The sequence below is a fragment of the Cuculus canorus genome, chromosome 4 (genome assembly GCF_017976375.1).
Source record: "Cuculus canorus isolate bCucCan1 chromosome 4, bCucCan1.pri, whole genome shotgun sequence".
In the NCBI taxonomy this organism is placed as follows: Eukaryota; Metazoa; Chordata; class Aves; order Cuculiformes; family Cuculidae; genus Cuculus; species Cuculus canorus.
In genome coordinates, this window is record NC_071404.1 from 19,000,105 (window position 1) to 19,013,963 (window position 13,859).

At 36.9% G+C, this 13,859-nt stretch overlaps 1 protein-coding gene across 3 annotated transcripts; it reads left to right on the forward strand.

The window, feature by feature from the left end:
• Positions 1-1,381: 1,381 nt before the first annotated feature.
• On the forward strand, positions 1,382-13,786 carry PACRGL (parkin coregulated like). Of its 3 annotated transcripts, none has more exons than XM_054065861.1 (8): positions 1,382-1,698; positions 3,952-4,106; positions 5,590-5,657; positions 6,674-6,764; positions 7,531-7,665; positions 9,334-9,441; positions 10,463-10,543; positions 12,437-13,786. In XM_054065861.1, exons 2-8 carry the CDS (start codon positions 3,969-3,971, stop codon positions 12,491-12,493), a joined length of 678 nt encoding a protein of 225 aa, XP_053921836.1. In that variant the 5' UTR covers positions 1,382-1,698; positions 3,952-3,968; the 3' UTR covers positions 12,494-13,786. The 3 variants fall into 3 exon arrangements, with proteins under 3 accessions (XP_053921836.1, XP_053921837.1, XP_053921838.1); XM_054065862.1 differs by having other exon boundaries at positions 1,382-1,617; XM_054065863.1 differs by lacking the exon at positions 1,382-1,698 and adding an exon at positions 1,713-1,820.
• The last annotated feature ends 73 nt before the right edge of the window (positions 13,787-13,859 follow it).

Genomic DNA, 13,859 nt, shown 5'->3' on the forward strand with positions numbered 1-13,859 from the left:
CTATGCAAAAGGAATAAAACAACCACAAATGGGAATATGGTCCAATCCTGAAAGTCAAACTTTTGTCACATAGAAGTCAAAAGCAAGCCAAAGTACCTCCCAAATCCTTTTTTTTTTTCCTGGGGAGCTATTAAGAAAGTGTATAAAAATGAGTGGCAATGTCACCTGAAAATTTACCATTCCATTCTAATCAAAATCATACAAGGTAGGTTGGAAAAACCTGCTCTTTTAACGTGGTGTTTGCTCTTTCTGCTGCAAGCACTGATTAGCTGAGTGCCTCATCCCCCCCCACTTCCCAGCCTGGCAGACCCGCCAACACCAATACCGAAAATCCTAGAATCATAGAAGCATAGAATAGTTTGGGTTGGAAGGGGCCTTCAAGACCATCCAATTCCAAGCCTGCTGTGATGGGCAGGGACACGTCCCACTAGATCAGGCTGCCCAAGGCCCCATCCAACCTGGCCTTGGACACCTCCAGGGATGGGGCAGCCACAGCTTCCCTGGGCAACTCGTTCCAGTCCTTCATCCACCCTCATTGTGAAGAATTTCCTCATTACATCTAGTCTAAATCTGCCCCTCTCCAACTTAACAGCCATTCCCCCTACTGCTGCCACTACATACAAGCCTTTGTAAAAAGCCCCTCCCCACCTTTCTTGTAGCCCCTTCAGGTGCTGGGAGGTCGCTGAAATGCCAGCAAATATACTCTCTAAGGCTCGTTCTGGAGTTTTAGAAAGCGGGCATCCTTTATCGGGCGTGGGAGGCACGAGGGAGTGATCTCCATCAATCGCATGCAGTGAGACAAAAGCTGGCTACGGAATAATTTCCCACTTACATGCACGTGTAGAACTTTTCTCAGAAATCTTATGCATATTCCATTACTTCCCAAGGACTATTTTTAATGTCAGTATGAGCTTTGATGTTGTGAAAATCTCTCGCTGATTTGGAGCTGGCTCCAGCTCTGCCTGACCCTGCATTTGAGACAGGGAAAGGCTGCAACGACAGGTGATGGCAGAACAAGAGCCGCCTGTTCAGCACGGAGCAGACTGAACACAAGACGTCATCACCTCCAAAGAACGAACAGTGTCTGGAAAAAACACTGTTTGACAGAACCCCTCACCATATCACAGGGGCATCCTATCAAACTTTCAAAAAATGCAATTATTTAGATGAAACTGAACTCAACTTTAGCTTAAATCAAAATATTCCACGTTTTGCAATAGTAACTACTCCGTGTATCAACCACGCAGCCCCCCGGGCAGACGAGCCCGAGGAGGGCCATGACCCCCACCCCCCGGCACTGCCACCGCGGCGCCGCCGGGCGCGGCACTCGGGGAATCTTGGGCGCGCGGGTGCCCGTAGTTTCCATGGCAACCGGCAGGCAGCGTCGCGGAGCCTCCCGCCTGCCGGTCCGGCGGCCCTTCCCGAGGCGCCACGGAGAAGAGGGGAGACCGCTGGCCGCCTGCCTCTGGGAGGAAGGAGAGCTGTGGGGAGGGGAGAGGGGCCCGAGGAACGTCCCTGCTCGCCGGGTTCTCGGTGTGCCGCGGTGTGTGTGGTAACTCGCCAGAGCTTTGCTGTTCCGACGTTCCGGTGCCTGGTGCCCCGTCGGCTTTCGCCAGGGTAAAGGAGCAGCCTCGCCTACAACACCCTACTTACGGTCATCCCGCCTTTCTTAAGTGACTGCCAGAAACCAGACTCCAGGTCACACTTTTCCTCCTTTGAAAGATGTCTTTTAAAGGCTCATTTCCTATTTCTCTTTAAAGATTTCTGTCTTTTGCTTGAAGTCTGTCATCTGCCAGAAGGCTGGTTGATTATCAAGCCTTGTAGGTCACTTGATTGATTCACTACTGTACCTCTCCTGGCTGATCTCCCTGTGACTGTGCATGACTCTTCCCACCTTCTGACTACACAAGGCTTTTCGTCTTGCTCTGAAGACTGAAACCTCATTATTGAAAGTCCTTTTTCAGGGAGACCTTGTAGCAGTCTTCCAGTACTTAAAGGGGCTACAGGAAAGCTGGGGAGAGGCTCATTATCAGGGAGTGCAGTGATAAGGATGAGGGGTAATGGGTTTAAGCTGAAAGAGGGGAGATTTAGATTAGATATTAGGAAAAAAACCTTTAACTGTGAGAATGGTGAAGCACTGGAACAGGTTGCCCAGGGAAGCTGTGGGTGCCCCATCCCTGGAGGTGTTCAAGGCCAGTTTGGATGAGGCTTTGCACAACCTGATCCAGTGGAAGATGTCCATGCCTGTGGCAGGGGGATTGGAACTTCAAGGTCCTTTCCAACTCAAATGATGCTATGATTTGGTGTTTTCTTCTTGTTTTTACAAAACTACTACCGCTGTTCTTAACTCCTGTCTTTACTTTTGTCCCAAAAGGCTAACACTCTTCCTACCTGTTGTCACATCTTTGATTTTTTACTTCCTCTGATGTTGTCCAAAAAGTCATATTCATCACTTGGTATGTAAATAGCCAATCTCACACGCCAAGTCAAGACATTGATATTATTTCTGCATTGCGCAAGTATGAGTGTTTTGTGACTTTCCACAAATCAGGTGCACCCATCTGGAGCCTCTGCACTCGATTTATTACAAAAGTTACAAAAGTAATACGTGCCAAGTACTTCCCTCTATAAATTATTGATTAGTCATTTGCATACCATTGTAATAAAGCTACATGTGGTTGCATCATGCAAGTTTTCTACTGTGCATATTCAGTGAACAGGGGTCTGCTCCTGGAGATGGGAAGCCTTTTACTTGCACATGTGCTTTTGTATGTATATGAGCATATAATGAGATAGTTCATCCAAGAACACTTTTTCCCATATACTTCTCTGCCAAATTTGCAATCTTGATGACAAGGCCTGCTTTAATATGTCCTTCTTTAGGGCCGATAAGAGGTTCCTTACTTCAGATTACAAGCCTTTTGATCTTTTACTTAGTACAAATCCTACTGTTTTATTTAATTAAAACAAATGTTAGTCCTTTATTGATTACCATCAAGATGTTCAAAGCAATGCACTCTTTTGCAACAATGATACAACCAGTGACTTTTCAAATGCATCTAGACTGTTGTTAAGTAAAATCTTAGTAAAGTCCTTGGCATGTATATTGATCACTTCTTCAAAGATAGAGTTTGAAGACATCTGAATTACTTCTGAATACTTCCCTGAGAAAAATATTTATGTTGTCATTAGCAAGATAACTGTTCCCATTATGAGCAATTGTACATTTCAAAGGTTGCTATGTTAATGAGGCAGTAGACTATTATTTTTATTAGGGACATTTTATCCCAATTACATACATATATAGTAACATGTGTAGCTGCTTCTTGAACATTTAGATGGTATATGTACCTAAGTCTGTATTTAAGGATATTTACAGAAAGCTGATTTTGCACTGTTTTTACCAAAATACTTCCCTTCTTACTGGAATTGAAATTCATTTTCTGTGTTCTTCTTTTGCTGCTTTACATTTCTGTTCTTTTCTCTTATTGATTCTGCTTTGTTTTCTGTGTCCTGAATCTACACTTCGGCTTGTGTTCACTCCTTTGTCCTGGCCATTCATCAAATTGTTACTGTCTTCTGCTGTAACTGTACCCAAGCAGCCTATTTTGCTCCAGGCTGTTCTGCTGAGCACTGTGATGCTGCTTGGATTTCTCTAGGCTACCCTAAAGGCAGATTGTAGCTGATTTCACTTTTGCTGTAGTTGTCAAAGTCCAGAAGTAAAGAAAGGGAAGCAGCGCAGGATTAAGAGATGTGTCTTTTTGAACGATGGAGCGATGAGACTGTGAATATTATCCTCAGGATATATAAGCATTTTTTTCTGGTAGACTTAATTGTGATTTTCTTGATTGATTGTATATGTCAGTCTTTGGACCTGAGGATTCTAACCATTCATATTCTGTCATGTAGGAATGAACACTGTTTCATATGTTTAATCTTTTTCTATTTTAGGAAGTAATGTTCTAAAAATGTCATTCAGCACCCAAATAAAACCGAAGACTGCAATACAGAAGAGCAAGGCAGCTCCTTTGTCATGTTCTCCAGAAGCTGCAAGTAAACCACAGCCGAAGCCTAGTTACAAGTTGAAACCTAAAACTATTGATCCAGTATGTATAGGTGTTTCTTTAAAACAGAACTTTGATGGAAGAACTGCCATTACTTCATGAAATACATGTAGGGCATGCTTCTTCTGGTCCTCTATTGTAAATTTAAACTTTTTTTTTTTTAATTAAGCATGATTTCTCTAATTTCTGCACTCAAATGCCTAAAAAACGGTATTAAATGCTTTTAAAGAAAGACATTTGGTACAATTATGACATGGATGGTATTTTTTTTATTTTTCATGTACTTTTGCTCTAAAAAGAGACATAGAACTAAGACTTAAAAAGAGTCGAGGAGTTTTGGTTTTGTGTAATTACGAATTTTGGCACCTGCTCCATTAGAAGAACTTGTCTCAGTTATGCAATGAAACCAAGAATCAGGTAGCATCTTGAAGATTGTAAAAAAGACCTCATAAAATATAGCAAATTAATTGCTAGTGAGCTTTACTTGAAACATTCAAGTACTATGAGCATGCACTACTTTGAGAAGAATTTTGGCTCTAGGAGAAGACTAATGAAAGGGAGTTGTTGATCTCATGGATGTCCTGTACTTGGAGAACTAGCTTTTTTTTGGTGATTAAAACTCACCAGTGGGCCATATCAGCCAAACAATTAGCAATGTCACAGACTTTTTGCCAAATAAACTAAATGGGAGTACTTTTGTGAGGTACTAATTTGCCATAAATAGAGGCTGAATATGTTCATGTGGGCATTATTTTTCTTGAGACCTTTTTGCAAATAGTACAATGACTTAAGCCAAGAAGTCATCAAATCATGCACACAATTTTAAGAGTCTTAATGTTGGTTCAGACTCTCAAAAAGATAAAAATTAAGATTTCATGGAATTTCCTGATATGTGTTTTGTGGTAAGATGCTTCATCTAGGAAGTAGCATTGAATGATTATGCTAATAAAAAAATACCATATTTCATATGCATAAGAAGCATCTATGTGATTAAAAAAAACTTTGTGCAGGCTTTCCTCCCGTGAAGCTCCTAGTTTCCTTCTCCAGTGAGTCCTCCCTAGGTTCTCATCCAGTATGAACTTCCCTGCTTTTTTCCTTATAACATCTTGCCCACCATTTGGTGTTTCTCCCACATCTTGCCACTTTGTAGTTTTGTCTATACTGAGATCAAGATGGAATTAGAATAAATGTGCCTTTTGCATGTTACCAATATAACAACTATAAGAGCATCAGGAAGGTGATCTTTAATCTATTAAGGAGAGAACCCATTAGGAGAACACTGATTCTACGTTATTTATTCATCTTTAAAACTTCCTAGTCAGACAATTCTGAAAAGCAATTTTGATAAATGGACCAAATATATGTTTTCTACCCCATAATTGCAGTTCTTTTTCTGATTAGTTTTAAAATTGTATGACAAAGTTCCTTTTTGGCAAACTGCACTTTTAACATATTCAAAATAGTTATTACACGTTAACGTTTTGAATAAATAATGCATATATATTTATTTTTTTTGTCATCACAGTTTGGTGCTCATACTCGACCAACTTCTGCATTTGCTGCTATATATGCTAATGGTGGCATTCCATGCAGGTGTGTTGGTTTTGTTTAGTTTTTTACCAACTGTAATATGGTTAAGTAGAATTACAAAGATTGAAATACATCAATTTGAGTTTAATCTTTTATTTAGGCTCTTTGATTCCATTCATTTCTGAAAAGATTTCTGATGCTTCACTCTTTTAAAAGCAGAAGGTAATTCACCATGTCTTTGAAACTGCCTTCTTTGGTTCTTTTTTTATGCTGTGTTAATACAGAAGCTGCAGTTTTAAAGAATAGCTAGGTATTTGTAGATTTAGTTTGCTAAGCCTCCTTCATATATGGTGTTTACTTCTCCCAACAGAAAAGGTAATAAAATTAATGCCATTTTAGTAAGTAGACATCTTGCAGTCTTTCTTTTGTCTGAAGTAGTATGACATTTCTCTAATATTCCAATTCTGTAGTTGTCAGCAATATCAGGTATTAACAGAACTACTTGTAAGTGTTAGTTTGTGGTATTTTAAGTTACTTTTGTCTATTATATATTTGCCTACAATAAACACTGTAGTGTTTTGTCAAGTGGATGCAGAATTACTGAATTAAAAAAATCAAGAAATCATTAATACATGTATAAAATAATCACTAATACATAGCCTTTATCTGTATCTTAGGAGTAATTGATAAATTCCAATATGATTTACTTTTTCTTTCAACTGATTTTTCCTTACCAATTGTTATTTGAGGAAAATGTTTATTCATTCAAAATAAATGACTTCAAAAGGGAAGCATTTTCTTTGTTGGTATGAAAGGCATCTGTAATTTTTATAACTTTTATTTTCTGATTCCTGTGTGATTGGGAGCAAAGTTTTGAAAACTGCCAAATTTGGGAATTATAATAATTGCAATGTTAAATACCATTACACACTTCAGTGAGAGTAGTATGTGTTGAAATTCTGTGTGTAACATTGTAGTAATATTACAAAAAATATTGTGTTATATTTAAAGTTAATAGTATTGGCAATAAATTATATGTTATTATTTGTTATTTTGTTAAAACTTCATTCTTTATATAGGTTAATGCATGGCTCAGTAAAGCACAGACTGCAATGGGAATGCCCTCCGGAAACTGTTCCCTTTGATCCTCTTCTTGTAACTCTGGCAGAGGTAAACTCTTTTCTTGCGAAGTGAAGAATACAGAAATAGGATCCTCTAAATAAGTGAAATACTATACATTATGTTCAGGTTTCTGTTTTCTCAGCATCATCTGTGACATTTGTCACCAAATATGTTTCAGGAGTGTAAATAAATGTTGCTTCCAGCGTGGTAGTTGGAATAAAGTGCATACTCCTGAGGTGGCATTTTTGTTTTCTTTTAAGATTATAAAAAACTTGTCAGTTTCTCAAGTAACAGAGTTCCTATTATGGAAACAAGAAAGACTTCAGCTGTATTGCTTTAAATCTTTGAGTTCTGCCAGCTGTTCTAGTTCTTCACTAGAAGAACATATTTGTGCCATCTACAAGATTTTGGTGTTGCAGGTGGTTGTATGTGGTGGGCTGTGTTTCCTTCTGTAGTTCATCACCATTCTCTTTTTTCCTTTAGTGAAAATGATTTACAAATACAGCCTATTCTTGTTCATGGTCTTGTTGAAAAATTTCCTTAGATAGTTAAAGGTAATGAAGACAAATATTGATTGAATTGGCAGTGTTTATAGTGTGGGTTTTAATATTCCGTCTTCCAAGAGAAAAACGCATCAGAATATTCTGTAAGCAGAGTTGTACTTAATGGTTCCACATGGTGGAGTTAGTGTATTTTATGTTTTGAACTGATGTAGCAAAACCTAAGCATTATCTTGCTGATATGTGAGCTTTTAAAAGGTATTTGTGTTTAAGAAAGCTAACTTTTAAGCAAACATGTTTTACATTTGGCACAGGGTCTAAGAGAGACAAAACATCCCTATACGCTTGTTTCAAAGGAGGGCTTTAAAGAACTACTGATGGTTGAAGGTGCTACTGAAAAAACAATTCCTTTGCTGCCTCGTCTAGTTCGAGCGTTAAAGGCTGCATTGGTATGTCTTACTCTTCATGCAGAGATTTTCATGGGTTTGTTTTGGTTTTTATTTTGTTTTTCCCTTGTGTTTTTGAGAACTACACAGAAAATATTCATCTGATAACTCTGTTGCACAGGCTTTTGGTTTGGGCTTTGGGGGCCTGGGAATAGTTTGTTTTTCTTATGTTAACTCTGCCTTGGTTTTATTAGATAAATATATCTTTAAGTGTAAATTCAGATGGGCAGCTCCTTCTATAGCTGTATGATGGTAGCTTTGGGCAAATTCTGAGGAAATGTTCTATTAAAAGTCTGAATATAAGCATAAATAAACATATGTTCTGGTGATGTTTTCATATATCCACATAGTAACATGCAAAAAAAAAATACTGCGGTGAAGTCAAATGGACAAGCAAGAATAAATACTTCCCTGTTACATTTACAAATTCAGAACATGCTGCAAAGAAAAAGCAAAATATGCCAGTGAGGAAAAGGGAAGAATATAGTTAAAGTGCGTGTATTCTTAATTTTAAAAATATTTGTAACTTTTCTACTTCTTCAGAAAATAAAATAATGTAAAGTGTTGGCCTCAAAGGTAATCTCTTTTGGATCTTTTTCATAACTTTCAGAGCTCTTTCCTGGTTCAGGGTTGCTGCCCTTCAATCTAGCTGTGTTTCGGTTTTCCTCTTACAGAGATGGCTGAAAGTTTGAAAATTCTTTGAGATCTCAGATCAGCGGTGTAACAGAAGATCAGAATTATGTGTTATCAGTATCTTTTGTTTAGTTTGGAAGACAAAATTGGAAGAACTATTCTTGCCTGTTCTTCCAATTACTGATACTTGTCCGATAATTTTCGTTGTTGTATTTTATGGTATAAAATCTTGTTAAACCTTCTGCTGCACAGTCAGTCAATGACTTCTAGTTGCAAATTACACAACATTCAGGGCCCAAATGCCAGAGTGGAAAAATAACTGTTTAAATAAAGGGCAGTATTAGTACAATAACAAAATAAATTGTCATGAATCAATTTCACTGCTAAAAGAAGAGTGAGATAATGAAACCATCAGAGAACTGAGGCATAGAAGAGCCCTCCCATGGGAGCAATAAAGATGACAAAGCACCCTAGAAATAGATAAGAGCTGGATAATTCCTGGCAGGTGACAGAGCTGTTGTTGCCAGGGGACTAAATTAATTGAACCAGAAAGTCATTGGCCTCTGGGTTTCTTCAACAAAGTCATTTGTTGTTATGAATTACGTAGAAACTACCCTGAATTCATTACATTTGTAACTAAAATCTCTCCCAGTTTCAAGATATCTGCATTTGAAGGGTTCTTTCTAATATGCAGTGAAGCATTAAAATTTTTGTGTTATTAAACTGAATTTTTTATTTCATCAATAGTAAACCATTAGAGTAATTGTCTTAGAAGAAATGCAAAACATTCTGTGGATTCTTTTTTTTGTCTACTTTAAAAACACCTGTTCATTTTTAAATGTTACCTCTAGGTACTAATATTCAGTCATATTGTACTTGTATTTCTAAACATGTAACATTATAACAATTAGCAGTTGCACAGTAGTTTTAATTTTTAAAAATACCATATAAAATCGTAATGTAAAGGTCATGTTTTTGAAGAACTTGTGCATTTGTCTGTATATTACTGACAGGCTTTTCTTTTTTCCTTCTCTGAAGGCCCATTCAGATGATGAAGTATTCGGAAGGGGGCTGGATGCTTTAGTTCAATTGAGTGCTGTTGTTGGACCGTCTCTTAATGATCATCTTAAGTGTCTACTCACAAATGTAAGTTTTAATTCCATAGTAAAAAAATAATCTGCTTTTTTTTATGGTACTTTGGTTGAGATACTTGCTATAAGATCTGCACAGGTACAGTGGACAATTCCATCCATGTCCATGTTCCATGAAAAACTTTACTTCATGTATTACTCTGTGTAATTCCATCATTCCATAAGTCACCAATAATATGGTGACTTATAAAGTTATAGCAAGGTCTGCAAACCGTTGTTACAATAATTGGAGAATAATGGAAATGTTTTGTCTCTGCTATTTAAAAGAGCTCCGTCTTCGTGCCTGAAGTGAAATAGATGCTTTGTTTTGAAGAGAAGTTTATGTTTATTACAAAATGAGTTTCGCATTTTAAGTGTGAATATTTAAAAAAAAATCTGAGATTTTCAATAAATTAACTTAAGCAGATATGTTTTGGATGGGAATTCTGCACAAGGAAGTTTCATTAAATAAGCTTAAAGTGGAATCGTGGAAAGTATTTTTATACTGAGTCCTTCTGTAGACATCTTTCCTCTATCAGACAGACTTTTCATGGTTCCATCTATCCCACTTCCAATGTGCACTCGTAGCAAAATAAAAGGACTTTGTAGAAGATAATGCAGAAGAGAAAAATTGTAGTAGGTTTTTTAAAGTTACTTTCACTATAATAAATCTCGTTCAGTTCATATGAAAAATTTGTTTACTTTTCATACGCTAGCACTTTAAGAATGACTTTTTTTAAGGTTGATACCTCTTTAAAGTTAGTTTGCTAAAAGAAAAAAAATAAAACAAGTATGTTTTGGCTAGCAGTTAAGCCTTCTTTGAATTAAAGTGTCTCATCAGTTAACATTTTATTGCTTTTGCTTTGAGTTAGTTCCATACTCTGACACTAGTTACAACCTATAACGTGATTTTTCTTTTCAGCTTTAATTTTACAAAGATGAGATGAAATAAAGTAATAAAATAGAATTATATGTGCCTCTTTGCATATATTGTACTACATTTTGCACCAAATCTTTTTATTTTACTTTTTCAATAGCTTTCAAGGAGATTAATGCACAAGAAATTTAGAGAAAAAGTTACTGATGCTTTACAAAAATTGGAGCAGTATGGTGGAAAGGTGAGTTAACTAGATGGTTATTCTGTAATCTGCATATTTGAATAGAGCTTTGCCAAAACAACTTCCATCTCTGTCTTTCAGATTAAGAACCCCATTCTGAAAACTGCTTATTTTTACGTCACAACTATTCATATTGCATAAAACACAGAATTTCACACTGCAACAACCAGCAGAGCTGTGTTCCAGTCGATAGTAAAATAGTTGGTTTCATCTGTTTGATGTAGTGAGTGACAATAGAAATGACATTAAATATACTCTAGGTGATCCATATTCTTCTAGTTAGGTTTTATTATTTCCCATTTTTATATCTTGCACTTTTTATTTGTATTCTCCATTGTTTTAATTTCTGAGCAGGGAATACAGGAGTATGCCTCAGTAATATATTCCAGGGGATCCGTACCTTCTTAAGAAGCCGCATGGCTGGACTCTTACAGCACAGCACAGCAAGCCCCATTCAGGACAGATCTTTTTGGGAGCAAGCATGCATCCACATCAATCCCTACCCATGATATTTGCTTGGAATGTTTTATTGTCCTTGGTGGGACCCTTATGCAGACTTAGTGATTAAGTGACCTACTCACTGTTCTTTCTTGAAAACTCTCCATTTTGCTAGAAAAATCTAAATTTTTTTTTCCAGAGTTTGAACTGGTGTGACAAATGTACATAGGGTAAGATCCAGGATGCTTAATGTAAAAGTTCTTACTCTGTTAGGCATTGCAGCACTTAGAAAGTAAATGCTTATACCGAGTAAAGGTTCTTGTACAGACCACAGAAGAGGATACATGCCCATGAAGAGTGATCCAGAAATTCACCAAATGTCAGCTAGTATATAGCTTCTGGCCCCTTCTGGAGTATTGACACCTGACTCAGGCTGAATATTTATCTTGCTTCAATATGCATGGGCTGCAGGTTTTGTATTCCTTTTTCTGAGCGTAAATACGATCCTGTTTTGTGTTATTGCTGATGCCTGCCCATTCCCACTATTGGCTTAGTGTTTAGGTCACTTTTGCTTTCTTGACTCTAATGAACATTTGCCTGGATTGCATTAAATGGTCTCTGGTAAAGTATAAGAAAAAACAAAGCAGTAGGGACCATAAATGTAGGTCTACCAGAACAGAGATGCGTGCACTTCCATTAGTAGGCAACCATATAATCAGTAGACACAACTTTTTTGTTGGTTTTTTTTCACTCACCTTCATTTAAGGACAGTAGCAGTGTTTTTATTGCAGACTTGAAAAACATCACAACAATGAAAGTTTTTTTTATTTTTATGTAGTGATACAAGAAAAGGAAACTTGTGTCTCAGTGTTTGGAAAATTTAGGCCTAGACTATGTCACTAACCCAGTGAATCATTAACATCTAATTCTTCTCTCTGTCCTCTTGTAGTCTTGTTGGTTTTGCAAGCAAGTCTTTCAGTGTATCTTTTAATAGTATTGCAGTAAGATAAGACATAAAACTGGAAACAAACTCATAAATTGTGATGATTACAAGCAATATTATATAATCCCAACTATTGAATTTATTGTTTCTATTCTAAATCTTACAATGTATACAATTCTTACTTCCATTGGAAGTCCCTTTCAGACTGTCACTCTTTATTTAAAAATCCTTATTTAATGTCTATATTTATACTCAGTTTTAGGTATGTTTACATATCTCTTCTCTTGGATGTTTACTCTCTGTCATCAGTTATCACAATGCTCCATTTTTCAGTTAATTTTCAGTGCTTTTGACAGTAAATGTCTCAGCAAATATTAACTTTTTAGCTTTCTACTTTTTGCTAATGACAAAGATAACTAAGTAAAAACAATTTATTGAGACTATATGAGTACACTCAGATGGAGTGCTAATGCTCCTAATTTTGTTTAAATTAATTTTATTTTTATGAACAGGCAACTGTGGCTATCATCAAATGTAAAATTCCAACCTATTGTTCCATTTCCTCCTGAACAAGAAGACTGTAGTCCTTTGCACTGTAAGGTGAAGTTTAGAAAAAAACTGCCTGTGAACATCACTGTTACCTATTTGGGGTATGATACATTCTCTTACAATAATCACAATTCTGTAGTATGCTGGAGAGCGGGAAAAATCCTATCAGTTTGTGACTATGTAATTTTGGAAGACTGTTTCTGTGTTGGCTGCTATTTGCATATGCGTTGTGATTACAATAGCATTGACTAACTATTATTTCAAAAGCAGAGCAAATACTGATTCTTATTTTATTGTAAATTACAATTTCCTTTAATTGATCTGCAGCGCTTGATGTTTTGTACATTTGCGTCATATAAAATAATTTGGCTGTAGTTACTGAAATAGTAACTAACGGTGTTAAATGACATGGATACCTGCTTTTGTAACACCTGACTTCATTTGTGCCACAAGCACAGATGAATACAGTTTATTTTACTGGGTTAGATTTAGAACTATGACAGCTCATCTAGAGTCCTTGTGAGTCATTTTGTAAAGGTATGAAGCTGAACGCACTGACCAGGTAACATATGGTGCAAAACTGAACTTGCTCAGTGCTTTCTCAGCGCATTGTTTTGAGAAGCAGGCAAGGCTCTGGGGGGTACAGTGCAGAGGCATCACATTGCTCCATAGAGCCTCAGCCCAGGTTTGGCTCAACTAGTCATTTCCAGGCCTATTGAATGCGAGCTAGATGTAGGAGGCAACTCTGGAGTATTTGCATCATGATTCCTTTGCAACGAGTTCTGTAATGCTACAGATGTGCTTGGGACTAGCTTGTGAATTCAGTTTTGGACAGCTAATAAACCTCTACATGAGGAAGCCATGAAAAAAACATGAGCTAAAAACATGAGCTAAAGACAAAGCAAAGACTGCAGTAACCAGCTTACCTGACTGTCAAGCCACGTAGGGTGCAGCGTTCATCCATGAATGTATTTGAACTTGATTGCAAAATAATTCCTAACAAGTCTTGGTATAAATAATGTTCGAGGTTTGTGTTTTTATGGATATTTGACTTACTCTGTGAGGGAGAACTCACAGGTAACAAGATTTGCCACTTTGTCCCAAGAGGAAAATGCAATTCTGGAATTTGAAGTTGTTTGAAAGGGTTTTTTTTTTTCTCATCAGAGGATGCTGTTGCATAGGGTAATAAAAAAGTCTGTCATGTGAAAGCAATTTCAGATTTTTGTAAAGTTACCACTGCTTGGCTAAATTAAATTTATTTCAGGACTGTGCTGAAATCTCTGCTGAGACCAGAACCGTGCTAAGTCAAGATCTATGTATTTAAGCCTTTTATTAAAAAAAAAAAAAATGTTGTTGGCAAGAATGTTTATTTTGAATAAATATATG

Coding starts and splice junctions, on each gene's coding strand:
- PACRGL (XM_054065861.1), top strand. CDS start 3,969: ATGTCATTCAGCACCCAAATAAAACCGAAGACTGCAATACAGAAGAGC. Junction 7,666..9,333: donor GAGCGTTAAAGGCTGCATTG/GTATGTCTTACT, acceptor CCTTCTCTGAAG/GCCCATTCAGATGATGAAGT. Junction 10,544..12,436: donor TGGAGCAGTATGGTGGAAAG/GTGAGTTAACTA, acceptor TTTTATGAACAG/GCAACTGTGGCTATCATCAA.